General features: G+C 42.5%; 1 protein-coding gene across 3 annotated transcripts in view; it reads right to left on the bottom strand.

The window, feature by feature from the left end:
- Window positions 1–26,292, bottom strand: part of CCDC141 (coiled-coil domain containing 141) — a 110,376-nt gene that overhangs the window by 3,197 nt on the left and 80,887 nt on the right. The window contains exons 18-28 of one of the 3 annotated variants that reach the window (XM_081855686.1): window positions 26,097–26,237; window positions 25,273–25,467; window positions 24,245–24,428; window positions 23,440–23,552; window positions 21,813–21,935; window positions 20,410–20,487; window positions 17,960–18,849; window positions 12,769–12,941; window positions 1,127–1,281; window positions 898–1,027; window positions 652–808 (exon numbers count right to left, since the gene is read on the bottom strand). In XM_081855686.1, the coding sequence (XP_081711812.1) occupies window positions 652–808; window positions 898–1,027; window positions 1,127–1,281; window positions 12,769–12,941; window positions 17,960–18,849; window positions 20,410–20,487; window positions 21,813–21,935; window positions 23,440–23,552; window positions 24,245–24,428; window positions 25,273–25,467; window positions 26,097–26,237 (2,339 nt within the window). Of the gene's footprint in view, window positions 1–651; window positions 809–897; window positions 1,028–1,126; window positions 1,282–11,346; window positions 12,942–17,959; window positions 18,850–20,409; window positions 20,488–21,812; window positions 21,936–23,439; window positions 23,553–24,244; window positions 24,429–25,272; window positions 25,468–26,096; window positions 26,238–26,292 lie in introns of those variants that run through there. The other 2 variants (XM_081855685.1, XM_081855684.1) reach the window with 2 other exon arrangements.

Genomic DNA, 26,292 nt, shown 5'->3' with positions numbered 1-26,292 from the left:
ATTTCAAACTGCTGGTGGGAGAATCACATGACTAGATTTTCACAAATGCTAAGTTAGGTGGCTGCCTTAGTGAAAAGTTTTGAGTTGGTCAGAGGCAAAATCTGAAACAATGCTTGAAAACTCACATGTTCTTATTGACCAGAAACCCGATTCATTAAATGACACCAACACAATTCTCATTGTTTCTCCCTGCTGCCAGAGGGGGTCAAAGGCTATATGTATCCCCGTCGCCCATCTTGATTTCTGAGATAACCTTAGCGTGCACACACACATTCAAAAATTTTGTTAGGAAATAATTGTTGGGATCTGAAGAGGGCTGAGGCACTTATGTGCAAGCCCATGAGGGAACGGCTGGTTTCCCTTTTCACCTACAGTCCTTTGCTCCAGTACTTAAAAGGGACCCTCTGCCTTTAGGTGTAGCTTTTCAAGGGGACGTGTTAGTGTGCGTGGAATAGTTTGGGACAACTGGGGTGCGCACAGCACGCAAGACACCGCACACACCCCTTTGGCTCCTTTTTGTGTGGCATTTCCTTTGATTGTTCAAAATAGTACAGTGCTAAAAGGAGAGAGCGGTATGAAATCTCTGTAAATGAAATGCTCAAACAGCTGCCGCAGGACTTTACAAGGTAAGAAAACATAAATTGAAGTTACCTCACGGAACAGTTTTTAGTTTGCCTTTGACCTCTCAAGCAACGCGAATCCTGACCTTGCAATGCTTCAGGTGCATCAGCCTTCACTTTTCCTGATGAATAGCGGCTCTCCTGCTTTGATTTAGTCTCAGTTGCACTAGGAACATTTTTATTCTGCTCTGAAACAAAATGGGGATGTCAAGCCAGAGTTGGGAGCAAGGTCTTCATTTATTATACTAACGTGACCCAATAATGTGTGCCAAGTTACCTATTACTCTTACGAAAGCTGAGCAAGAGGCCTCCCCGACTTCATTAGTGGCAATGCAGAGATATTTCCCAGAGTCAGCAAGGACTGCGTTTCTTTTTAAAAGGTAATAGGTGTCCCCTAATTTCTCAATCTGCAAAACAATGAAATACAGATAGAGGGAGATTAGCTGTGTGAAGCCAGACATGGGATGTTCTTCCCAAAGGAGCATTTACAAAACACTGTGACATACACTCGTTCCTCTGGCTGCCACCCTGATGCCATCTTTTGTCCAAATGACATTTGGCCTCGGTCTTCCAGATATTGTACAGTGCAGGTTTAAATCATCTCCTTCTTGAAGAGTAGCATGTCTAAATTTTTTAATGAAGCTTGGCTGCACTCCTTGTACTAGGAAAAGAAAAGAAGAGAAGGGGTATATTGCTTTTTTTTAAAAGGCAAAATGCTGCTGCTGAGATTGAAGTAAATGACTTCCCACAGCAAAGATTCCTTAATGGTTGAATTAGCTCCCTTTGGGTATCGTGGTATACAGTAGTACCTCTGGTTGCAAACTTAATTTGTTCCGGAGATCCATTCTTAACCTGAGGTACCACTTTAGCTAATGGGGCCTTTTGCTGCCGCTGCGCCACCGCAGCGCCATTTCTGTTCTCATCCTGAGGTAAAGTTCTTAACCTGAGGTACAACGTCCGGGTTAATGGAGTCTGTAACCCAAAGTGTTTGTAACCTGAGGTGTTTGTAACCCAAGGTACCACTGTAGTGGGCATGAGAGAAAGCTTTCATACTGTGTACAGGATGTAAATTGTTGGAGGTAAGTAAGCATATTTGTGTGGTGGGTAGGAGGGGTGTTAATAGCCAGCAGCACACTTGGTATAGCAACTGTGATCTGCCATGTGTTTGGGGACGTGCAAGAAAAATGAAAAATAAATGAAGTGGGGGCAGGCAGGGAGGAGAGAAATCCCTTCTGTGCTATTCCCCTGCTAACCAACTCCTGCATTTGATCTCTTAACATGTTTAGAAGACACACCAGGAAAATTCAGCCCCCTTTTTGCTGCCTTCCTGCAGTGCTGTGTCTACAGGCAGCGAGGCTATGGAGAAATAAAATGCCCTCTGCTTGATGATTTATGGCATAATAAAAAAATAAATCTGTATCCTTTAGTTACCCAAGCTATGTATTCCTTCTGTATCATTTGGATCATTTGGGATGACAAACAGCCGAGTGCAAGGGGGCAGAGGCCTCAAAAGAGATCAGCGTCAAAGCTTTGCTAGTAGCTTGAAGCAGACTGGCAGAAACAGAATGTAGGGTTGAAAGAGGAAAGCTTCATGTGTTGCGCAACTTAGAATGATGGCTGTCAATCCCCCCTACGCAGGGGTGCCAACTTGAATAAAACATTGTGGGGGCCCACCATGCATAATTGATCACATGACATGGTGCACACACACCATTTGAATGGCAATGCCCTTCACCTTTGTGGGGGCCCAGCCCCCTCAAATATTTTATTGTGGGGGCTAAAGCCCCCACTGCCCCTAGGAGTTGGGTCCTATGCCACTATGTTTGTACGTGGCATGTAAAATTATTGTTTGAATGACATATTATTATTAGGCAGACATTATTAGGCAGAATATTTGCTGTATTGTTTTCAGTGTGCTGCAATAATAATATTACTGTATTAATAATAATTTATTTATTATTTAGACCCCACCCATTTGGCTGGGTTGCCCGAGCCACTCTGGGCAGGTTCAAACACATATAAAAGCATAATATAATATCAAATATTTAAAAAAAATTCCCGATACAGGGTTGCCTTCAAGTGTCTTCTAAAAGTTGTGTAGTTCTTTATCCCCTTGACATCTGATGGGAGGGCATTCCACAGGGTGGGCGCCACTGCTGAGAAGGCCCTCTGCCTGATTCCCTGTAACCTCACTTCTCGCGGTGAGGGAGACACCAGAAGGCCCTCGGAGCTGGACCTCAGTGTCCGGGCTGAATGATGGGGGTGAAGACGCTCCTTCAGGTCTACAGTTTAAGCAATCCTATCCAGACAAGTAATTTTACAATATGATGATATATATCCAGATATCACTTACATACTGACACATTCTTATGTCAATGTGTTTTTAAAGTTTTATTTTATTGGTATGTTTTACTGTACAATTGAACCTCGGTTTTCAAACATAATACATTCCGGAAGACTGTTCGACTTCTGAGGTGTGTTCAAAAACGGAAGCATTTTCAGCATTCGGGTTCAGAAACGTTCGTCAACGGAGACGTTCGAGAACCGAGGTTCCACTGTATATGGTTTCATGTTCACCACTTTGAGGATTTTGTTGATTAAGAGGCTTATAAATAGTGTTTTAAAAATCATATCATGAGGACTCTGTACTTCCTATTTGAGTGGGGGTATAGCTGGGAAATAGTTATCCGTTATTCGCTCATGCCACTTTAGCACGTATCTGGATTTCAAAGTTGTCCGAAGAAAGAGCAACTCTGACTTGTTGGCAGTAATCCAGTAAGACTGACTACAAAACAGGTGGCTGCTCACTATGGGGGTCTAGTATGCCGAAGTAGTTTCAAACTGCACAAATCTGCCTACTTGCACTTGTTGATAATACAAATTCAGGCAGTGGATAGGATCCAAAGAACCAGATTCCTAGTTCTGTCGCACTTGAGATTTTTCTGTCAGCCATGCTCTATACTACATGCCTAAGAGCTTTCAAAACGAAGAGAATTTTGAAAGTAGTTTGTGATGTGCCATGATGATCAGCTGTTCAAAGTGGGAGGCTAAGTCACAAAATCTATTGGCCACACACCAGTTCCCGGAAGCTTTTAAAGTAGCAATTTGCATTCCCCAAAATGTCTTTGCATTTGTTTACACACATGACCATTATACAGAGTAATCATCATGTGCCAGAAAGCATAATGTGATAAGCATTCCGGGGGGCGGGGGGGGGGGCAAGGAAGAAAGGAGCCTGCTTTCATTTTTTTAAATTGAAATTGCCATAGCTTATTTAATTTCTTTACTTGATTTGGTCTTTGAGGGATTCACTGTTAGAGGTCCCCTGTGGCTCAGACACATGGCTTGTATGAACCAGGGACCACCCTAATGCTGCCAAATCTATGTCACAAGAAGAAATCAGCAGAGGGTTCAAAGGAGCCCCTCTTACATCCCCCCTTTGGCAGTGCTTAACATGGAAGCTTACTTCCCATAAAGCTCTGCACCCACAAGTTCATGAAATCATAGAGATGTAGAGTTGGAAAGGGACCCTGAGGGTCATCATTCTAATCAAGCACCCTGCAACGCAGGAATCTCGACTAAAACATCCACTGCAGATGGCCATTCAACCTTTGCTTAGAAACCAAGGAAGGAGAGTCCACCACATTCCAAGGGAGTTGAACAGCTCTTACCTTCAGAAAGCTCTTCCTCATGTTAAGTTGGAATCTCGTTTATTGTAGCTTGAAGCCACTGGTTCGAGTCCTACCCTCCGGAGCAAGAGAAAACAAGCTTGCTCCATCTTCCATGTGACAGCCCTTTATATATTTGAAGATGTCTATAATATCTCCTCTCGGTCTCCTCTTTTCCAGGCTAAACACCCAATTCAACTATTCCTCACGTGATTCCAGAGACTCAGCTACATTAGTAAAAAAAATAGTGTTTTGAATGCGTTATAAACATACAACACCGGATGGCGCTGGGGAGTATTAAAAAATGATATGTGATTTTCCACAGCGGTTTTGTTGTTGTTATAACGATTTAATTTCTGACTTATTTATAGCATCCCCACCCCTGGTGTGTCAATTCACTCCGTTTTAGTCTGACCAAGGCAGAAAATCGTGGTACTGTGATTTCCCTTGATCAAGACACTATACTTCTGTTTACACAGCCTAGAATAGCATTTGAATCGGGCTTCTCTAATACCACCTAACTTCAAGTTTCCAAAGATTTACTGGACAGTATTTTCATCTAGATAGCCTGTTTAAGGTGTAAAATTAAAAAAATATCATTTACTCTGTACTAAGCAGTAGCGCCCAAAGGTTCTCCTGGCTAAGAAACAGGGCAACATGCTTAGAGCCATGTTAGGAAGTCGAGACATCGCTTCTCGGCCTTTTGGCTAAGATCAAGTGTAGTATCTGTTAGGAAGTCGAGACAGCTTCATGATTTTGAATATTATTTCAGAGAAACACGGAAGCTATGGTTTTTCTACTCCCCTCCCCGAAGCTTGGTAACACATCCATTTTAATAAAATAGATTTTGCTGGTTACAGAGGATCGGCTGGGATATTATTTTTGCTTGGTAGTATGTAACTATGTAACTGAATAGCTATATAACTGCACTCCCTGGTTGACCAGGGAATTACAGGGACTTTTTTAGACTCACCAGCCTCATTGCCCTGAATCAAGCCTTATAATAGTATATTTCAAACATGTATTACAGTCACATCTCTGCCCAGGCTGCTCTTGGCTTTCGCTTTAAAAATTGCTGGCCACTCTTATTCTATTGCATAGTGTTTGTACAGGGTTTTTACGTCAGTATCTCGCGGGTAGGCCCTTTATTTATATAGTTATTTGTTTTTATTGGCATTGTGAGAGAGTGGAGAGTCCATAGCTTGGTTGGTTGCAGTATGATTTGTTTCTATGTGTGCATGGGGTTGTGGTGTGTGTGTTGTGTCAGAGTAGCCATATGCAGTGCCAGATTTACGTATAAGCTAAACAAGCTATAGCTTAGGGCCCCACTGTCTTGGGCAACACAAAAAAAAAAATTAAAGGAAAAAAATGGATGCACATTTCCAAAATATAAGATAAAAAACAAATAAAATAAAACCTACATGCAGCAACAGTGTTTTGTGTTGTGTAGACTCCTATGATGTAAGTCATGGGCCCCGTCCGCTAGCCTGCTCCCTAAAATATCACTGGTTTGCTCATTTCTATATTTAGGGTGCCTACATTCTGCATGGACTGGTTGCATGGCAACATGTGCAAATGACTTTAGATAACTATTAGGTCCATAAATTACCATATAGCATATATTCAACACAGAAAAACAGCGACAATTTGTTGTTGACAAAGGACAGCTGGACAAATAAAGGGCCCCATTACCTTCAGTAGCTTAGGGCCTCATCAGACCTAAACCCGGCCCTTGCCATATGAATTGAAAGTGGAGACACTATAGGTATTTTTGCATCACAAAAAAATAAAAACTTTTTTAAAATTGCTGGCTGCAGAGACGGAAATCAGGCAGGTGCAGCCTAGGCAGAACTGGGTGGATTGTAGGGCAAGGATGGTGAACCTGTGGCTATTGTCCAAATTTTGCTGGACTACATTTCTCCTCATCCCCAACCATTGACCATGCTAGAAGGGACTTATGGGAGTTGGAGTTCAGTAACATTTGGAGGCCACAGGTTCACCACACCTTCTGTAGAGATGTGACGGAAAGAGCCAAGGCAGATTATTATGTGCCGGGAGAGAACTTAAGCAAAGTAGAGTTCACTGACTTTCTCAGCTACCAATAAACTCCTTTGAGTTGTACAGAACTCTTTTTATGGAGCTCCTTCCCCAAATAGGTTTGCCTGGCACCATCTTTGTTTGCTATTCCATGCCAGATGAAAATTCTATTTGTCCAGGGCATCCAAATGCTATAGATATTTTATGACAGAAAACCTCGTGAAGGTTTTGTTTGTATTGCTATTAACTTTTGTGATTATTTGCTTGGCTTTATTGCTTTGTTGCTTGTTTTAGTTTTTGTTGATTATAAGGGTTTTAATGTCGCCTGCTCTGGGATTCCTGCTGAGTGAGGTAAAAATATCTAAAAGAAATAAACAAGCCTGATAGAACACAGTTTTACCACATTTGATTGGCAAGCCTGTACATGACTGTCATAGTCCATGGGTTCATTAGGAAGAGATACCCATGAGCATGAAAAAAAGAGAATATGTTGTATCCTGCCTGTTTGTTAATTGCTTTTATTTTCTACCACAACTCCTTTCTCCTCAGAGTATCTGTTAGGCAGTGCCTCTACATCATCAAAACGTGTCCTTTATTTTATTGAACTGGAACATTTCCTGGGATACCAGGAAACATATACCGACTCGCCTTTGCACCTATCACAGCTCTGCTTCTTATATTCCTGGCCAGGTTCCTGGTTATTTATATTGCTTCATACCAGGAAATCCTGACTGCTAATTCTGTCCTGCAGGGAAGGAATAGGCACCATCTTCTTTCTGAGCTGAGGAGGGATTTTAAAGAAGCCCAGTAAAGTGAAGCATTCCTGGAGGATTTCATAGGAAAAACATAATAATTTGTCTCATGCCAAACCACCAGGTCCATCTATCTCTCAGTACTGCATACCCTCTAACATTTATCTAATGAAAATTGGGACATCCTATTCCATACCTTCCAACATTTCTCTGATGAAAACAGGGGTGTCCTAAGGAAAAAAGGGAGACCCTTTTCTGGGATCAAATCAGAAACTGGAACGGCTTCTGTGAATCCAGAGCTGTCCCTGGGAAATAGGGACACTTGGAGGGTCTGAATTGTTTACTTTGACTAGCAATGGCTCTCCAGAGTTTCAGGTGAGGATCTTTCCCAGTCCAACCTGGAAATGCCAGGGATTAAGCTTGGGGGTCTTGTACCTTTCTACCCCACAAAACACCACTGTTCCCCAAAGCATTTTCCCACAGCAGAAACCTAGAATGCGCACCCACCATACCTCTGAAGCACATTCAAAGGATATTTCCATCCCTCAAAGACTTCTGGGCCCTGTAGTTTCTTAAGGGTTGCTGGGAATTGTAACTTTGCGAGGAGTAAGCTACAGTGCCCAGAATTCTTTGTGGGAAAGAATGTGCTTTGAAGTATGTAGGCAGCCCCAGTTGAGTTAATGTCTTAGACCAGGAGTGGGGGAGCTTTTCAGCCTGAAGGCATAAGTCCTTGTCTCCACGAGCCCTGCAGGCCAAGCTTGACAGCTGGGTGCTGTCTTGTCTATGGCAGATCCATTCCTTGATCTAGACCAGGATTCCAGAATGTTCTGGGCTAAGTAAGCATTAACTAGTCCACCTCAGGGCCTACAGAGTATTGTTATGAGTTTTTTGGTACCAGACTCCCCTAAATTCCTGGGTGCAGTAAGGGTTCAAATTTAATCAGGGCACATGTTAAAATATAAGCCCAGGACAGTTTTCTGACCAAAAAATAGCCTGGGGTAATGGGCCATTAGGAGAACAAAATACAAGTGACGAGCCATTAGGGCAGCCAAATAGAGGGGGCTTGGTGCCCGATGGCAAACAGGAGGGGTCTCCCTCAGCTCTTTAAACTCTCCTTTTAAGAGTTGAATTTGAATATCTGGTGATTGTTTTGAATCCAAAGCTGTGACTATGGGAGAAGCAAGACCCTCTTGCTGTGTTAATCCTGTGAACCCCTCCACTGTAGTCTCAGGTTGCATATATGTGTAATTAAACCATGTATCCTAAAGACACCACAGTCTCTGCTGTGCCTCATTTTTGAAAGGAAGCACAGAGCCTGGAACCCCTGGAATCTCTCACCGCTTGGGGTGGCATGCAACAGTATCCTGGAAGGGAGAAAACCAGTCTGTAGTAACTGTGGGCACAAACAAGGACTCTAAAATTAACCTCTGTGTCTAAGAAGCATAGCCTCAGTCTGGGTTCTTATTTCTAAGACTCCCAGGCCTCTTGAGCAAAACAGGTGCACTCGCTCCTCAGTCACCAGGCCTCTGAAGCGTGTTTCTGAATGACTTCAATTGAAACCACTTGGAAACACACTTCAAAGTAAAGGCCATGTCTTAGCCTACCTGTCATTATATTAGGGGTGGGTCAGGTGGGTGTGGTTTGGGGTTTCCAAATGGAATATTTTGCATTTTCAGTGCCATGGGTAATTAAGTGTCATACTGTCAAAATCTCATTAGATTAGTCCTATTTAACCTGCTCAGGTTAATATGAGTCCTTTTTGTGCTGTTAGGGCCCATTGTTTAGACCCTGTTCACTAGGTTTGAAGGGAGGTGGTGTCAGGGGTGCCAATGTGAATAAAATATGGGGGGGCAGGTCAGCTCCACCATACATAATCAATCACATGACACGGTGCCTGCACACCATTTGAATGGCAATGCCCATCAACTTTGCCCCCACTGGCCCCCTTAAATATTTTGGGGGGGGCTAGGACCCCTCGGCCTCTTGGAGTTGGCTCCTATGGTTGTGTGGTGTCGTCAGAATGTTGGGCTTGGATCTGAGAGACCAGGTTCAAATCCCTGCTTATAACTGAAGCTCACTGGATGACATTGGGCCAACCACAGTCTCTCAACCTCACCTACCTCACAGGATGCTGTGAGGATAAAATGGGGAGGGAGACAACCATGTTTGCCAGCTTGAGCTCCTTGGAGGAAAGATGAGGTCTAAAGGGAATAGTACATATTTTATTTTATGTTTTATTTTACTGGAAGTTCCCTTGGGTCACCAATAATTTCAACCGGTAAAGCTTTTCCCAGCATAGAGATCCAGTGTTATGGTTTGGGGCTGGTTTCTTTCGCAATTTATTTGTGGCCGTTTGTTCATGCATTTTAGAAAAAGGAAGAGCTTAAGTCACAATTAGGAATGAAAGCAGAGTTGAGTTGTCACACTACCCTTCCAGACAGCATTTAACTTTAAGACATTTTGTGCCATGTAACTGCTGTGTGACAGGCAAAAGTTAAACAGGTGTCGCTTTCCTAGCCAAGCCATGAAAGTACAAGGCGAAAGCAGCACCTGTCTGGCAGCTGTGAAAGACCTCTGAACTCTTGCTGGTGGAAAGGAGAGAGAAACGGGTGGACTCAAACTCCAACACTCTGTTTATAAAAGCCTGAGTACAAATATTTACTCTTTAACTCCACAAACTTTCTCAAAATAATTTAGACACACTATGCAAATAGCCTTAAGGAAAAGGAGCTCCCCACAGAAGGATGTTCGTCCCCATTACTTTGTAGGGAAAAGAGTTTCTGTTATGTACCAGGAAAGGAGTCTCCAATCAATGAAGCATCTAATAATAGATTTGCATAGCCATATGCAGGCCTGCAACAGCACTGGCAGAAAGATGGATGGAAGCACATTTTATGTAGGGGCAGATCTGACTGCTAGACAAAGGAAGGGAGAGTAACATTGCCGCAAGTAAACTTCAATTCCGCTTCTATGGAAAACACCACCTCCTCTCTCTCTTCACATAGTGAGAACTTTTTGCTCTTTGCACTTAGAGCCAGTTCACATATGAATGCACATCGCTTGCACCAGGTGTGTGAACTGACTCCACTGAAAAGGATCACATTTCAGGAGAGGCATGATATGAAATACATGTGTTGTGTTAGAACTGTGATGGGTTACTCACATGCGCTAGTCTTTGACTGCTGATGCAGCTATCGTCAACGCATGTGTGAAGCAGCTGTGTTATCTGAGACAGCATGTGAAACTATTGCCAGCGATTTCTGGAACACAACTTTTCCCCTACTTTGTTACCACCTGTGCAGTATTCTGAAAGGAGCCACAAGGAGAATTTTGTTGCAGTGTCATTCGTGTATAAGGGTGGATGTAAAGGAAGCTCCATTGACCTTGAAATGTGAAGTGGCAGTTATGGCCTCCTCCTGGCCGTTGGGAATTTGAATTTCCCGCCCACCAATCAAACCAGTCAAAAGTTTTATCTCCCACCCTTGTTAGCATGGTTTGCTGTATGACCTTGCTACGGAAGTTTCAGCCACCGTATTCAGGGCCAGGGAGGAATTTCTCCTGCAAATAGATTGGGCCTGCCTACCTGATAGCAATCATCACAACTTTTGTTGACTAAGGCATTGGATAGGATCCTGATTCAACAGCGGAGGAGAGGGTTATAAAAGTCTCTGCCTTCCCTCTCCAAGGAAATGGGGTATCCCATTAAAGGAATCCTGGGGGAGGTGCTTCTGTTTGTAGACCCAGACAGGGGCTGAGGGCCACAACATTCAACAAATTGGTGGTCCTGAGGAGTTGCTTCTATTTGATGCATGCTTTAGGGCAACATTAACTCAGGAACCGACCCCCAATCAGGAGACTGGATGATTCAGGATACCCAGGGGCTAAGCCAAAGCCTACTTACATCTGTAATCAATAAAAGTTGTGGTGTGTTTTGATCCAAGAACGTTGTACTGTGGTAATTTTGCTTATGCAGTCCTGCTGCCTTGGCTTCTTGGAGGCAGGCTTACTGCGCCTGTGCCCACAAGTGTAGCACATCATCCGCCCAATATATTCTGTTCATAGAACGATGATAAGTTGTCGTCTTGGATCAACTGGCCTCCCTCCCCTGCTTTCTTTGCCTCAAGGACAGGGCTGGCTAGAAGACTGATCTCCTTTCAGTTTTACACGTCTCTAATAAATCTGCAGCCAGTTGGCTAAAACTCCTCTTCCCTCCATCTTCATACCCCCTCCCTCCCTGCCATTTGTAACAGATATTCTTTCCACAGCACACTGTGCACTTGAAGATTTATTTTCATATTGTAATTTTCTTTTAAGAGATTGGATTTCTTTAAAAAAAAAATTAATTTCCCTCAAAGCAGTCATTATAAGGAAGAAGAAAGTTATTCTCCAAGAAAAAAAGTTACACTAATATTTATCAACCATTTTTTAAACCACATAGATACCATATATGTATGTCTCCTCTTCCTAGGAAACGGAAGGAATTAACGATGATCAACTTGTCATTTGAATTTGGTGAAAATGTACAGGTGAACTCTCCCTTTAAATAGCATCATTTCTCCCCTTACCATTGTCAAAACTGGCAAACTGGCAATATATTATTCTATGAATCAAAGATATTACATCCTTCAAGGCAAGAAATTCTAATAATACAATGTTGCTCTGGCTCCCACATTTAAAAATAAAAGAAATGCAATTCCCAAGCAAATTCCTTCTCAGACTCTTAACTGGCTTTAAAAAGTATTACTCCTTCCTTATTACTTTAGCAAGGGCGTACGCATTAACATTTTATTTGCTTTATATTTTATCATGTTTTAAACTACACCACATCACCCACAAACATTTCTCCTCCTTTTAAACACCGTTCTGAATTTCTTGTTCTATTTGAAAACATTCAAGAGTGAATTAAAATGATTAATGCATCAATTATTTTCGTATCTTCTCGCTTTGACAAGTTGACATACAATCTGAAATTGGCAAAACCTAGCATTGTGCATTGTCTTAAGTGTCTGAGCTGCAAGTCAGAAAATCCCCTTTTCAAAAGCTTCTACGTGGGCCTTAAGCAAACCACTATTCTTCCAGGCTTGCAACATGGGGATAACAATACAACCATACCATCCTACCTTACAGAGTTGTTGCACAGATTGAGGCAATGGGAGTAAATCCCTTTGAATTATGCTATAAATATTCTAAGTGTATGAAACCTTGGTGGATTTTCATTAAAGCATTCACAGTATGATTATTTTTTAAAAAAAACAAACCAAAAACAGGAGATAAATTGAAGTGGATGCCTGCAATCCAATCGTAACCCATAAATAATACATTTCTTTTTTATTGCTTGTGTTTAGTTCTAAAGCACAAAAAGGCCTACTAGGTGTCTTTACAAATCTCTTCCCCCCCCCCACCCCCAAGTAACATTGATATAGTAATGAATGAATAACGACAACCAGTGTAGCTGTGATATTAATATCAGAAGCACTGTATTCTGAGTGACTCATAACCAAAGGGGGTGAAAGGGATGTGAGGTGCAGCGAAAGGCGGCGGCCATTTGCTGTCGTCTCCAAGTGTGAAAGTTAAAGTCCCGTGATGCTGGTGTGCTGCTGTGCTAAGTGAACAGCCAGTACGCAAGTGAAACAACCAAGTAGAGGGCACAGATGATTATCCAGTCTATTCTTTTTATAGGTGGCTTGTTACCTTGCACATGGAGAATGGCACTTGAGGAGACTGTGCCACTAGAATTTTTAGCCCGGACCACATAGAGGCCAGCGTCTGTGTCACACACCTTCTCAATGAACAAAGCATACTTTGTGTCCTTGTGTGAGATTTTTAAGTGCTCATCTCCAGTCACTTTCTGGCCCTTCTTGTACCTGAAGCAGAGAGTCAGTTTTCAAGTCAGGTTAACATGAATGTTTGTCGAAGCAAAACAATCTGTCGCGTCAAACAAGCTCTTACAGACCTATGGCAGGAAGTTGGCGGTAGGGACAAATCGCTAACATTAGTTCCTTGCCTCGTGGTGTCTTTTATTAAAAAGAGAGGATTGGGTTTGCAACTATTTAGGGCAAGTTCTTGTGGTTAAAAGGGGGGGGGGAGGTTTAATTAGCAGGAAAGAGGTTAAATAAAGCCTGGGATCTTGAAGTATATGTTCTTAAAGGGGAGCTTCTTGTGACATTTTGTTTGGCTCCATAAAGGCAAGGCAAGAGCCCCTGTTTCATTTATATTTGGGAGCATTTATTTGACCCAAAGGAAACTGTCCTGCTGAATTGACTGGGGTTATTCTGAAAAGCGTGTTCTCCTTCAGGGAGAGCACGTGTTGCGGTGGGGTCTACTGAGCCACCCTCTTTGTTGCTGGGTAAGTTCCCCAAGATGGCCAGGGGGCAGTGATTGGATTGCTGAGTTGCTAGGGGGGAAAGTTATGTTGCAATTTTGGTGGGAGGGGTAAAAGGTTTAAATACTCTGCACACAGCCTTGTACTTTGTCTTTTGCTGCCTGCAACGGATCACCCGCCCACCCGCCCTAGAGTAAGGGGTAGTTGCGTTGACCTTGCTATGCCTGTCATGGGGTCATCTGCCTTTGAGCAGGGGCCTGGTAGAAATTTTTCCACCTGGAAAATTGGCTGGCTGGGTGGTTTTTGCCTACTGCATAGCAAATTGTCACAACTTGTAAGGTTGTGGTTAGGCATTGGTTATAAATCTGGTGGAGGAGGGGTTAGGATAGGCTGGGCCTGCCCCTCCATGGTTGCTGCGGAAAGGGAATTCCGTTAAAGGAATCCTGGGGCTTGCCATCTTTTCGTCCAATCCCTGGAATGGGACTAGGGCCAGCAAGCCTTCGGGGAGCAGGTGGGTGAGAATTGAGGGTCTGTGACTCAGCTCCAATTCTTCCCCGACTTGTTTTCCCCCGCACTGTCTTTCGGTGGTGCCCGAAAGTCAGTTCTGTCCCCAGGCGGGGGGACAGATAGTCTTAATCAATGCCTAAACAACCACTCACGGTTTGTATTTTAATAAAGTTGTGGCCAAAATCATGCCAAAAATCTTAAACAAAAAATTACGTGTCTGTTGTGAGTTATTTGGGGGGTGGATTGGGGACCTCGACACGCAAGTGAGAGAGACATCAGAACAGGGGATTATTATTATTTTGTTTTGTTTTTCATTGGGGAACATGCCCCAAAATAAAGTTTGACAATATTCTGTGTCTATTTTGTGTTACTAGAAAACTGTTACTGTCCCCGTGTCATGGCTAGGTATGTGCCTCATTCCATGGCTAATACCATCCTGTGACTTTGAGTGGGGAAATAGGCCATGAGAGGGAGAACTGTCACTGCAAAAACACCCAAGAATGGGTGGAAGTAGCTATGCTAAGAATTGTAGGAGGCAATTTATGTAGTCCCAGCAAAATCTATGAATTTCCTATCCCCTGGCTGACCTCTTATTTACCAAGAGCAGCCTATCATTTAAAGTTGACTTGGTGGAAGGGGTGGGCACCGACTGCCCCATCTTTTCCACCACACATTTTTGGGAACCACTCGATAGGAAATGAATAAATGGCACTGCAGACCAGCTAATTACTTGTGCCCCTATTGCCTTCCAACATCTGCTCTTTTGTTTACATATTACCTTAGGTCGATTAGTGTTGTTTATATATAGCAGGCATAGGCAAACTCGCCCTCCAGATGCTTTGGGACTACAACTCCCATCATCCGTAGCTAACAGTCCAGTAGTCAGGGATGATGGGAACTGAAGTCCCAAAACATCTGGAGAGCCGAGTCTACCTATGCCTGATATATAGTACAGTGGTACCTCAGGTTAAAGAAGCTGGTAAAATGCGGTCTTGACTATGCTACCACTCAGTGGATTTGTAACTGGCTGACTGACCGAACCCAAAGGGTGCTCATCAATGGTTCTTCTTCATCCTGGAGAAAAGTGACTAGTGGGGTGCCACAGGGTTCTGTCTTGGGCCCGGTCTTATTCAACATCTTTATCAACGACTTGGATGATGGACTCAAGGGCATCCTGATCAAATTTGCAGATGACACCAAACTGGGAGGGGTGGCTAACACCCCAGAGGACAGGATCACACTTCAAAACGACCTTGACAGATTAGAGAACTGGGCCAAAACAAACAAGATGAACTTTAACAGGGAGAAATGTAAAGAATTGCACTTGGGCAAAAAAAATGAGAGGCACAAATACAAGATGGGTGACACCTGGCTTGAGAGCAGTACATGTGAAAAGGATCTAGGAATCTTGGTTGACCACAAGCTTGACATGAGCCAACAGTGTGACGCGGCAGCTAAAAAAGCCAATGCAATTCTGGGCAGCATCAATAGGAGTATAGCATCTAGATCAAGGGAAGTAATAGTGCCACTGTATTCTGCTCTGGTCAGACCTCACCTGGAGTACTGTGTCCAGTTCTGGGCACCACAGTTCAAGAAGGACACTGACAAACTGGAACGTGTCCAGAGGAGGGCAACCAAAATGGTCAAAGGCCTGGAAACAATGCCTTATGAGGAACGGCTAAGGGAGCTGGGCATCTTTAGCTTGGAGAAGAGGAGGTTAAGGGGTGATATGATAGCCATGTTCAAATATATAAAAGGATGTCATATGGAGGAGGGAGAAAGGTTGTTTTCTGCTGCTCCAGAGAAGCGGACACGGAGCAATGGATCCAAACTACAAGAAAGAAGATTCCACCTAAACATTAGGAAGAACTTCCTGACAGTAAGAGCTGTTTGACAGTGGAATTTGCTGCCAAGGAGTGTGGTGGAGTCTCCTTCTTTGGAGGTCTTTAAGCAGAAGCTTGACAACCATATGTCAGGAGTGCTCTGATGGTGTTTCCTGCTTGGCAGGGGGTTGGACTCGATGGCCCTTGTGGTCTCTTCCAACTCTATGATTCTATGGTTAAGAACCTAATTCGTTCTGGAGGTCTGTTCTGAACCTGAAACTGTTCTTAACCTGAGGTACCACTTTAGCTAATGGGGCCTCCCAACTGCTGCCGCCGCGTGATTTCTGTTCTCATCCTGAAGCAAAGTTCTTAACCCGAGGTGCTATTTCTGGGTTGGCGGAGTCTGTAACCTGAAGCGTCTGTAACCCAAGGTATCACTGTATTCCTTTCTTCTTCTTTTTTGGCAAAAGGCATATTTTGTTGCCATCAATATTAGAGCATCATAATGTCCGTGCTTAATTCCTATTGAGAAAACTCCCTCCTGGACTTATTTTTAATCATCTTTCTGTTGTAAAAAAATATTTTGTTCAAAAGCTGAAGAAGCTGCAGTAACATTTTTGTACTGTATTAAATAAAATGGTCTAAGTATTAAGGTCTGCTGTAAACTGGCAGCAGGTTTCCCAAAGGAAAGAAGATTAGGGTATTCTAAAAGCAAAAATAATTTAAGAATTGGTTAGTGACAACACAGGGATAGGTTTTAGCTGTTCCGTTTGCTTCTCAACTGCATTCTGATAATAATTCTGTTCAACATGGGTTAGTTTCCGGTTTCAAATATGTTATATGCACACACATAAAAATGTTGTCTCTCTACAATTTTGCTTTCTTTCTATGTGGTAGGTAGACTAAAGTAGCTACAAGAGCATACACTGCCATAAAAGAGGCAAGGAATAAAGGATAGAGGAAAGGAAATAAGTGACAATGCGAGATGATCTTAGAATCCAGCTACATTTTACTTAGCTAACTAAATGTGGGTTTGCAGCAAAATATATGTGGGAAAATGTCTTACTAAGATTCAGCTTGTCCTATCTTACTATGAACCCAAGAAGCTCCATTTAAAGATGAAAACAAGTAGAAATTCCTCTTCTGCACACTCTCTTCCCTCTCTGATTTCATTACCATGAGTCTTTTATTACCTTTTATACTGGAATTGCCCTCCAAAAACTTGTCATCAGCTCTGTATCATTCCAGAGCAAGAATCAGCAAAATAAAAGCTGTTGGCCCATATCCCGTTTTCCAAGGCCCTCCTGCTGGAAATGCATTTTCTTTCTAAGTTGGCCTGTGGAAGAATTGCCACAGAGCTGCAGTGTGGTCATGGGTTGTGATGTCTGGGACAAACGCGTTGTTGGCTGGATACAGCCGAAGGACCTTTGAGTTGCTTGAATCATAGCTTTGGCATGGCTGCATTGGAATATCTTGAGCAAGACAGTGGGCTCAATCCAGGAGATTGAGTGACCAACTCTGAACTTTCACTGGGTTTTGGGGCTGTCCCTCTTACTTTCTTTTAGGAATGTAGCAACTTGAACTTGAAACTCAGGGTGTCTGGAGTACTTATTGTTGAAAACGGGAGAATTTTTTAAAAAGCAAAAATCCTCAAGATTGATCACTGCATACTGTGTCGGGGTTCTTTGGCTGGGAGCCTATCAGCCCCAGTTTCTCATCTGGCAAAGTGGCAGTGCCCAGTGTTACATAGCAGGTTGTGGTGACAAAGTCTTCTTGGGCATGGATAAATAGTAATGTGGTGCAGCGAACCCAGGAGAAGGTAAATAATACCCCCATTTTTCCTCTGCTTTCTGGGTAATATGGACATTGGTCTGTCAATGTAGAGCAATCCACTCATACTCATAAGTTCTTTGAAAAGGAATTTTAATGCACTTTTAGCAACTGGAATGTTTTGTTGGGAAATTGAGATGTTTATCATTTATCTTAAAAACTTTTTTAAATATTTCGGGTGGGGCATGCTTTAATCATTTTGACATTTGAGAGTTATGGTGGCATCAAGGCCTAACATTGCATGCATATTATGACTTTTGAATTGGGCTTTGGCTGGAAATGGAATCATGTGGCGCTATCCAAACAAGTAGCTCTGGTTTTCTAATTGGCGCTCGGTTATATGTGACTCCGTGGGGATTTCTCTATTTATATTTAGGTTTTCTCATTGTAAGCTACCCACCAGGTCAGCGTTGGCTCTGGGAATCCTGTTACTTCTACTTCCAAAGTCACCGGAGAACCTTCCATGACAGTTACATTAGACAGAAGCTTGGAGAAGTTAGGCGCCTGTCCACAAAGGCTGACCATGCTGTTCTTTTCAGATATACTTTTAATCTCTTCTCGGGTGACCATCTGCCTCTGGCAGCTTCTGGTGGTGTCTGATTGAAACAGGAGATCTGAGAATGCGTTGGGTGAAGCATGCAGCCTATCTTGGCTTTTAGTGAAGTTATTTCCGTCATGCAATTGTCCCTGTGCTTCTGTCATGCTTCTGTGGACCTCGTGGCGTTGCAAACGGGTCTCGCACACTTCACTCGTCATGCAATAGGCAGGCTCTGCCTTAAGCATGCATGTGAGGGGACTGGCCTCAGGCATTTCTGGCAGACTGTGAGCAAAAGGGGACTCTGCTTTGTGTTTTGAGTGGTAGCTTAGGGTAGAGGAAGAAAAACTCCCTGGCTGATCTGCCATGTGTTCCTTTCTGTGACCAGGCGTGTCAGCATAAGCAACGGAGGTTAAAGGATCACATTCATCCATCATTCTTTTGCCGCCAGCATTTATCTGCATTTGCACGCTATAGGAGCTGACATGCAGGCTATGTGAACTACAGCAAGGTGGCTCTTCTAGCTCTGTTTCAGAATGCAGAAGGTTGGACTCTGGTGTCTCAGAAAGCGGTGGCAGAGAGATATCATCAGGAGATATACACTCATATTCATCTCCAGAGGGCACTTCTTCTGCCAGCAACTCGGCCTGAAAGCTATCCTCTTTGGCAGAAGACAAGAGGAGATCTGTGTCTCGTGAAACAGAATCCTCACCAGCTGAGCAGACAACTGAAATATCAGCCAATATCATCTCTTCCTAAAAAGAGAGAGAGAGAGAAAAGGAGGGAGGGAGAAAAAGAGTGGCTGAACAAAGATAATTGAATTATTATTGTTTATTGTTTCCCTGTTATGTACTGAGTTGAATAGGATTTGCATTCCCCTTCAAATATTTCTATGACATGTTTTATTTTACAGGGGAATTTAATTTCTGAAAACATAATAAATGAGCTATGTGACTGGTAGAATGTAAAAAGTATTCATTTACAATTTAGTTACAGTATGAAATCAAGCTTATTATCATGGGACTTTTCAGTTCTATCAACAATAATAAATCCTTATAGCAATTCTTTTTAAATAAAGCAGCGCGTCCTGTCTAAAGGGCTTGGGGTGGGTAACAATTACTGGTACCCCTCTCCTTCTCATTTCCACTTCTGTAGTTCTTTCCTAGGAGTGTTCCAGACTTCTGATATCAATCCCACTCCTTTAACTCTCTTACAAATTAGCCATTTCCCCCTTAGGCTCAATCAGTGCTTCCCATTCTCAAAGGTAGTCAATCCCATATCTATGCTTTTGCCTCTTTCTTCCCCAATCATTTTGTGATTTATTAAAAACAGCTGCAGCTGAGAATTCTCTCCACTCCAAATGGAATCAAAGAATCTATACTGCTAATAGTCCTCAACTGGCTGGTGATCTAATGCAGAGGCTGCAAGTTTTTTTTCCAACACAGAAGATGCATCTGTAACTCAGGCAAGCGTGCCAACTCTAGGTGAGTGGAGGGGCCGTCAGCCCCCTCACTATTCCTTAGTAGGGGGCTCAGCCCCCCTAATATTGAGGGGGTGGAGGAGGCTGAGCCCGCCAAGGCGAGTGCAGCGCAGCGTCAAAAGCATGTTCTTTCTGAGCACGAGAGAGGAGGAGCCTCAGCCATTAAAGCTGTGTGTGGCACTGGGCAAGGCTTCCATGAGCTGCGAGGCAGCCCAATCTTCGCCCCAAGGTGCCACCTCTGACCTCAGCTTTATACAGTGAGTGAATACTCAAAATTGAACCTTCTTTAAGGGTGCTTGTCTGTAAGTAATGCCCCTGGTTCTTAATCATTATAATGATAGGGTTGAAAAGCACCTGTCAAAAACTTTTCTACTAATAATGGACTTGTGTACACACATGATTTCGGGCAAAATTTCAAATTCATTAGCCGGTATGACAAAAATATGTTACGAATCGGTGATCCAGATTATAGTATGCTACCCTCATTAATAATAAATCATGCTGTGCTATGTAAAAGACTCTTGAAGAATAAATGCAGGTGGCTTAGATGAGACAATCGTATTTTTTCAACAGCATGTAGGAAACTGAACTGAGAGTTTCATTGGGCTAGCACTAGGCACTTTTAGAGGACGTTTGTGCCAAGGAGATAATTATGTAAGCATCAGACAAAAGATGAGTCCAGTCACTAAAGAAAAGAAACACAAGGAAACACTGCAACAAGATTAATCTATATAGGTAGGTAGGATTTTTTTCTTATTTTTGTTTTCTGAATGCGAGTCATGGTTTTGCTTTGAATAACCTTGGTTTACAAACATTTTAGAACAAAACTGATTACCTTTCTAGTGTTGGCAGAGGTAACAGTGTTCACAGTCTTAGTTGCAACTGGGCTTTCAGCTAATGTGCTCGACTCCATCTATAAGTAAGCCAGTAAGCAAATAAAATGAGTGCATTGAACATGGACACTAAGAAAGCTAAATGGCTCAATATGTAATAAATTGTTTCCCTAAAGATATATTTTCAAGACAAGGGATTATTCCTTCAGCCAAATCCCACAAGATTCTGGATGAGTGTCTGTGTGTCCCAGTTGCATTAGGCAGAGGTAAACCAGTTTGACAAATGCACTGGCTAAGTATCCACCTTAACCAGCCCGCCTACTGGTTGAACTCACAATTGGGTCGGAAATGGATCAAGTGTGCCGTTCATGCGAACGCCGCATCATGGAAGGGGTGCTATGGCCCCCATGTGGGCTCTCGGTCAGTACTGCTCCTTCCCAGATCCTTTTAACAGGCTACCCTGATGTTAAAGGATGCCACTCAATGGCTTATCTACCAAAGTCATTATGTTTTGTTGTTGTTGTTTAATCGTTTAGTCGTGTCCGACTCTTCGTGACCCCATGGACCAGAGCACGCCAGGCACTCCTGTCTTCCACTGCCTCCCGCAGTTTGGTGAAACTCATGCTGGTAGCTTTGACAACACTGTCCAACCATCTCGTCCTCTGTTGTCCCCTTCTCCTTGTGCCCTCCATCTTTCCCAACATCAGGAACTTTTCCAGGGAGTCTTGTCTTCTCATGAGGTGGCCAAAGTATTGGAGCCTCAGTTTCAGGATCTGTCCTTCCAGTGAGCACTCAGAGCTGATTTCCTTCAGAATGGATATGCTTGATCTTCTTGCAGTCCATGGGACTCTCAAGAGTCTCCTCCAGCACCATAATTCAAAAGCATCAATTCTTCGGCGATCGGCCTTCTTTATGGTCCAGCTCTCACTTCCATACATCACTACTGGGAAAACCATAGCTTTAACTATACGGACCTTTCTCTCTGCTTTTTAAGATGCTGGACGTTTTGTTACCTGCCAACAATTCTATAACTATGTCCTCAGACTGTACAGCCTGGATGGTCTGAACTCTGTGTCAAGGAGCTCCATGTGGGCAAGAGGCCATGCCTCACCCTCTTATGGGGGAAGGTGGTCCCAGTTGTCCCCAGGCCCCTAACCCCACAACACTCACCCAATTGGGCAGTTTAGCATGCCAGCTGGAAAGGGAGGTCTTGCATCCCCCCCCCCAGCTGTGTGAAGTGAACCCTCCAGCTCCCAGCTTACCCTGCTGGGCAGCAAATGGCAGCCCCCGCAAGATCACAGTAAGGCAATATTTTGTGCCTGTGTGAATTGCTCCCCTAAAACCAGTTTTCATTGACCTGAGATTAATTTACCCAGAAGTAAGATGGTTAAAAAGGTTTGCAAACCTGTTGTTTTAGCTCATTTGTCTTTTCTTTTAGATTTTCCTTGCTTGTCATCTGTTTCTGTTCTGCTTCTTGCTCGTCCTCAACATTACCAGAATTTTGTGCTTTCTCCTTTAGTGAGTCTTCCTGTCAAATGGAAAAAGGAGCTATGGTAGCTGAGCAAGGCAATAAAAACAGTGACTGACTTTGTCAAACGTATCCTATATAGTTATTCTTTTTAGCTTTAATTATGCCAGTAGCTTTTAACACAATAAAATATAATACAATGAAAACCAAAACTACAAGTGAACGGACATAAATGAATAAATACACAGCAGCATCTGAAACACAAAATTGAGATAAAAAATTAAAGTAGGTGTGGGGAACCTCCAACCCTCCAGATGTTTCTGAACTACAACTCCCATTATCCACTGGCTTGGGACGGGTGGAAGTTATCATCTAAAAATGGACTATTTTCACATGCTTTTTTAAAAGGATAATGATGATGATTCAATAAATCATCATTTATTGAATTTATATACCGCTCTATACCCGGAGGTCTCAGGGCAGTTCACAGAACAAAATCAAAATATAAAGCCACAAAATATATAATCAAAATAAAAACAACAACCCAATAAGCCCCCCTTTCAATGCTTAGAGGGAAAAGAGTTAAAAACAGGCCTCATAAATTTCAGTTTAATTTTATTGACATTTATGAGGCTAAGTAAAGCAGGACTCTTCTGAGTAGATCAACTGTGTTGACCTTTGGAGGCATATTAATCTAATTTTTGCCATCGTAATAGGTTATGAGCCACATGGTAGCTACCCTAATGATCACAGTGTCGGATGGGACATACATATTGCAGGGACTCCTGTAAATAGACAAAATTCAGCTGTAGAGATCTTCTACTGTTTTTGTGAATTATGATTACATAATTTGTTGTTTGAATTGCTCTTTTGGGGACGCCATTTTATTCTGTTCTGGTTGGTGTCTGGAACATTTTAATTTATGGGTGGTGCCTGGAACGCTTTTATTTATTTAGAAAAGCAGCAGATAAATGCTTTAAAATAAAGAGCCCATTGAGTTTGCATGCCCAGGCTACTACAGTTAAAGAAAGGACTTGGAGAAGCACCTCGGGTTCAAAGTAGGTCACAACTTTATGGGTTACAGATGTGAGTGAGCTGGGCATGACACTGGACATCTCCTGTTTTATCCAGCCTGCCTGCTGGACAATTGGGGGGGGGGCGTCAAACCTGTTAAAGGATGACCTATAACATGCACCAGATACAATCTCACTAGTTTGCCATGCTGGGAAGTGCTTATGGCCCTCAGTCCCCACTTGGGTGTTTGGCCAGAAGCACCTCCCCTGAGATATCCTGCTGCCATGGAGGAAGATGGAAGAGGCCTGACTCTTCACCTCCAACAAAGACTAAGGCTCATACCCAATGCCACAGCCATCAAAGCTGTGATGGTTGCTAGGAGGAAGGCAAGAAACACCAGACAGACACAAATCAGCCTGAGGACAAAATTCCCCTCCGACCCTGAATATGTCAACTGAAGCAATCCATATTTGTTCTAAGCACAGGGGCATATAGAATTGGTGTGCAGTACACAAATTAAATATAGGTTCCAATATGGAAAACTAATTACCCCAAGCTTGTCTTCAAGTTCTGTTAAGGAGCTACACAGTTCACTGACAGAATCAAGAACTTCTTTGTGTTTCACTCCTATTTTCTCGATGTATTTCTTTCCATCTTCAATACCTGTAGTTTACAAAAAATTGAGCAGGAGCACAACATTTATATTAGCCCGATGTAGTAAAAATGTATCTAGCTTTAGGTTCAGATTTTTAATATATATATTTTTACACTATAGACCGACATCTCTATGTAACAAAGTGCATAATTTCTTATCACGGGAGGAATTCAGCATCACATTCTTCTAATCATTCCTTCAGTGTGAGCATTTCTGTTTGCCAGACAGAAGAATCCCCCTCTCTCTCTTCCAGAGGATATTTGGGGGGAGTCAGGATAGTGAATGCAGAGGGGGACCTGTGATTGATGGCAGCAGCAAGCAGGAGATTGGCAGTGGTGATTGGGCAGGTGATTGGTGGCTGCAGCAAGGCCTGCTGGCGATTGGCTGTGGCTGTGGCAACTGGGCAAGCGATTGGCAACTGCGGCAAGTGGGCGGGTGGGCTGTTGGTGATGGCGAGCGGGCAGACAATTGGCTGCGGTGAGGAGTGCGATCGGCAGTGGCTGTGGCAAGTGATCGGCAGTGGTGGGCCGGCGGACTGAGCAACTGGTGGAAGTGACCTCCCCCACTCCCCCCAAGAGCTAAACAACTTAATTTTGGGTTAAAAAAATAAGGGTCATCTTATACACAGAAAAATATGGTAAGCTCATCTTCCTTCTTTCCCCAAAATGTACATAGAAGTTTCAAAATAATAGGTTCTTACCATATAGGTCTTTAGCGAGGTTTGTAATCTGCTGAATTCTTTCCTCTTGCTGAGGGACTATCGGCTCAACAAACTTGTTGAATTGCTTGTAAAGTGTTTCTACTGCCTCCCTCGTCTTACACTCTGATGAGTATTTCTCAACTCTAACTACTGTAGCACTTGCTTCTTCACACCAAAATAGACACTATGAGAGAAATGTAACAGAAAATCCCAGTATATTAAAACATATTTTCCAGTTAAATCACTGATGGCTCAATCAACGATGTCAAACCATGTCTAATCCTTTCCATAATTCTAATTGCTGTGTTTTTGTTTTGGGGTTCGTGTGATCTTTACCGATATTCAAGAGTACATAGCAAAAAACTATCCCAAAACTGAACCCTGCTGCTTAGTTTAGAAAAAGCCATTATATTATCGATAGCCTATAACTTTAAATAGGGTGTGTGTGTGGTTCACATATGCTAACAAAAAGAATCAATGTAAGAAATACAATGCAAATTCAACATTCAACACCAAAAGAATACTATGGTGACAACCTATTACTACTATTACCATTAATGATAAAAATTCTACCTTTTAAGTAACATAATTAAACAACAATAAATATAAGAATCACAAATCAAATCATATGCAAAACATCAAAATGCATCAAGATGGAACATCAGAATGCAATATAATGCAGAAAGTCTCATAAGTATCACAAAAACAGTCACAAAAATCATTTCTATACACATTCACTCTTCACTCTACGCAATACTACACAACACAATCAAACACACAACCGCCATTTACATAATCACTCAACAATCACTCAATAAACAAGTCTTGAAGTCTGGGGTGTGAACAGGCATTAGATGAATGAGAACTACTATAGTCATTTAACTCCAGGTTCTTTCCACAAAGTCTCTGGTCCATTTAAAAAAAGTCTGAAATGATGGATGAGATGCACATAGGCAATGTACATTAGTCCCATACCTCGAACTGGCCCCTTAATACATCTGTAAAGTGCATTTGTGGTTTTTGTATACCTCTTCCATCATCTGCTGCAGACGCTCCATCAGATCCAAATTTTGTTTGTAATCCTCCATAATCTTGCCAAATTCACTCAGCTGTTTCTCTAATTCGTTGATTGAGCCAGAGAGTATCTCAGCTTTATCACTGGGCTGAGTTGCTAAGGAATCTATGATTTTCTTCTTTAGATTATCGGTCTTCTTTCTCAGTACCTGTTCCAAGGAATACAGTAAGAATATTCAGAGAAAAGTTCAATAGAGCAAAAACTTACTCAATCTGAAATTGCCACAGATAACTGAAAAGCACAGGAAACAAACACACATTTCTGCATTTAGTAGGTATTTACAACTTCCATGGAACTGAAAACTTTTCTGAAGGCACAGCTTGGCCATTACTGCTCTACATCGTCTGGTTAACTTGGTGGGGCTGATAGCTAGGTGGTAGATTTCTCCCTAGCATTTTAGGCCATACCTGCACAATATATTTAAGGAATTTTGATACCACTTTAACAGCCATGGCTTTCTTTCACTATTGGTTTTGGCTTTTGTTGATTTAAAAGCATTTCTATGACCCTTTCAACAGGAATATCATATAATATTGCATAATGCTTTGAAGACAGACGTGAAATGTTGAGTCAGTTTTGAACTTGAAACACACACACACACACACACACACACACAATACCCTAAGCCAATTGCTAAAAGAAAAAGGATGTGTGACCTTTGGTGTTCTGTTTCATCAGCTGTGATATGAAAACTATCTGCTGAATGTTGTCAGTCATCATGGTGCATCTTTGAGATACATATCATGCAGGCCATGACTCAACAACTATAATTGTTACCTGCATTTTTTCAGAATACGCATCAACTTGCTGAATCTGAATTCTCAGAGTCTTCAGATTTCGCGCTTTTTCAGTTTTCTTGCTATAGTTGAATTTCATGTTATTGAATTTCTTTTTGAGGTCTTTAAATGATTCTCTGAGCTGAAAACAAACCATCATTTATGAGTGATTATTAACAGTGATATAAAACAAAGAA

This window comes from Podarcis erhardii, assembly GCF_964252035.2.
Source record: "Podarcis erhardii genome assembly, chromosome: 1".
NCBI lineage: Eukaryota > Metazoa > Chordata > Lepidosauria > Squamata > Lacertidae > Podarcis > Podarcis erhardii.
The sequence above is the reverse complement of the archived record's forward strand: the minus strand, read 5'-3'. Positions and strand labels throughout refer to the sequence as shown.